At 61.2% G+C, this 1,304-nt stretch overlaps 1 protein-coding gene across 1 annotated transcript in view; it reads left to right on the top strand.

The window, feature by feature from the left end:
* SPEN (spen family transcriptional repressor) overlaps positions 1–1,304 on the top strand; it is a 90,437-nt gene that overhangs the window by 85,273 nt on the left and 3,860 nt on the right. Inside the window, exon 12 of the mRNA XM_010850238.1 lies at positions 1–1,302. Coding sequence (XP_010848540.1) covers positions 1–1,302 — 1,302 coding nt within the window. The remainder of the gene's footprint in view (positions 1,303–1,304) is intronic.

Below are 1,304 nucleotides of genomic sequence, written 5' to 3'. Positions count from 1 at the left end.
GTGACCGCTGCCTCTGGGGGTGTGACAGCCACAACAACGGGTGCCGTGACGGTGGCAGGTGCAGTGATTGCACCGTCAGCAAAGTGCAAACAGAGATCCAGCAGCAGTGACAACAGTCGGTTCCACCCGGGGTCTATGTCTGTGATTGATGATCGCCCAGCAGACACGGGCTCCGGTGCTGGGCTGCGCGTGAACACTTCCGAAGGGGTTGTGCTCCTGAGCTATTCGGGGCAGAAGACTGAAGGGCCCCAGCGGATCAGCGCCAAGATTAGCCAGATCCCCCCAGCAAGTGCGATGGACATTGAATTTCAACAGTCGGTGTCCAAGTCTCAGGTCAAACCTGATTCTGTCACATCGTCTCAGCCTCCAGCCAAAGGCCCTCAGACTCCTTCAGGCTATGCAAACGTGGCCACCCATTCTACCCTGGTACTGACTGCACAGACATACAACGCATCTCCTGTGATTTCGTCGGTGAAGGCCGACCGTCCATCCTTGGAGAAGCCCGAGCCCATTCACTTGTCTGTGTCCACACCCGTCACCCAGGGTGGCACGGTGAAGGTCCTCACCCAGGGCATAAACACACCTCCGGTGCTGGTTCACAACCAGCTAGTCCTCACCCCAAGCATAGTCACCACTAACAAAAAGCTTGCTGATCCCGTCACCCTCAAAATAGAGACCAAGGTCCTTCAGCCGGCGAACCTGGGCTCCACTCTTACTCCCCACCACCCTCCGGCTCTGCCCAGCAAACTGTCAGCAGAAGTGAACCACGTCACGTCGGGGCCCAGCACCCCAACAGATCGAACGGTGTCCCATCTGGCAGCCAGCAAGCCAGATGCGCATTCCCCTCGACCCAGTGGGCCCGCTCCAAGCCCGTTCCCACGGGCATGCCACCCCAGCAGCACCACATCCACTGCACTGTCCACGAACGCCACGGTCATGCTGGCAGCAGGCATTCCTGTGCCCCAGTTCATCTCCAGCATCCACCCGGAGCAGTCTGTCATCATGCCACCACACAGCATCACCCAGACTGTGTCCCTCAGTCACCTGTCTCAGGGCGAGGTGAGGATGAACACGCCCACACTGCCCAGCATCACTTACAGCATCCGGCCCGAGACACTCCACTCTCCACGGGCCCCCCTGCAGCCGCAGCAGATAGAGGTCCGGGCCCCGCAGCGTGCCGGCACCCCCCAGCCGGCCGCAGCTGGGGTGCCCACCCTGGCCTCCCAGCACCCTCCAGAGGAGGAGGTGCACTACCACCTGCCCGTGGCTCGAGCCGCAGCCCCTGTGCAGTCAGAGGTGCTGGT

This window comes from Bison bison, unplaced genomic scaffold (assembly GCF_000754665.1).
Source record: "Bison bison bison isolate TAMUID 2011002044 unplaced genomic scaffold, Bison_UMD1.0 scf7180017864289, whole genome shotgun sequence".
NCBI classification, from domain to species: Eukaryota; Metazoa; Chordata; class Mammalia; order Artiodactyla; family Bovidae; genus Bison; species Bison bison.
The sequence above is the reverse complement of the archived record's forward strand: the minus strand, read 5'-3'. Positions and strand labels throughout refer to the sequence as shown.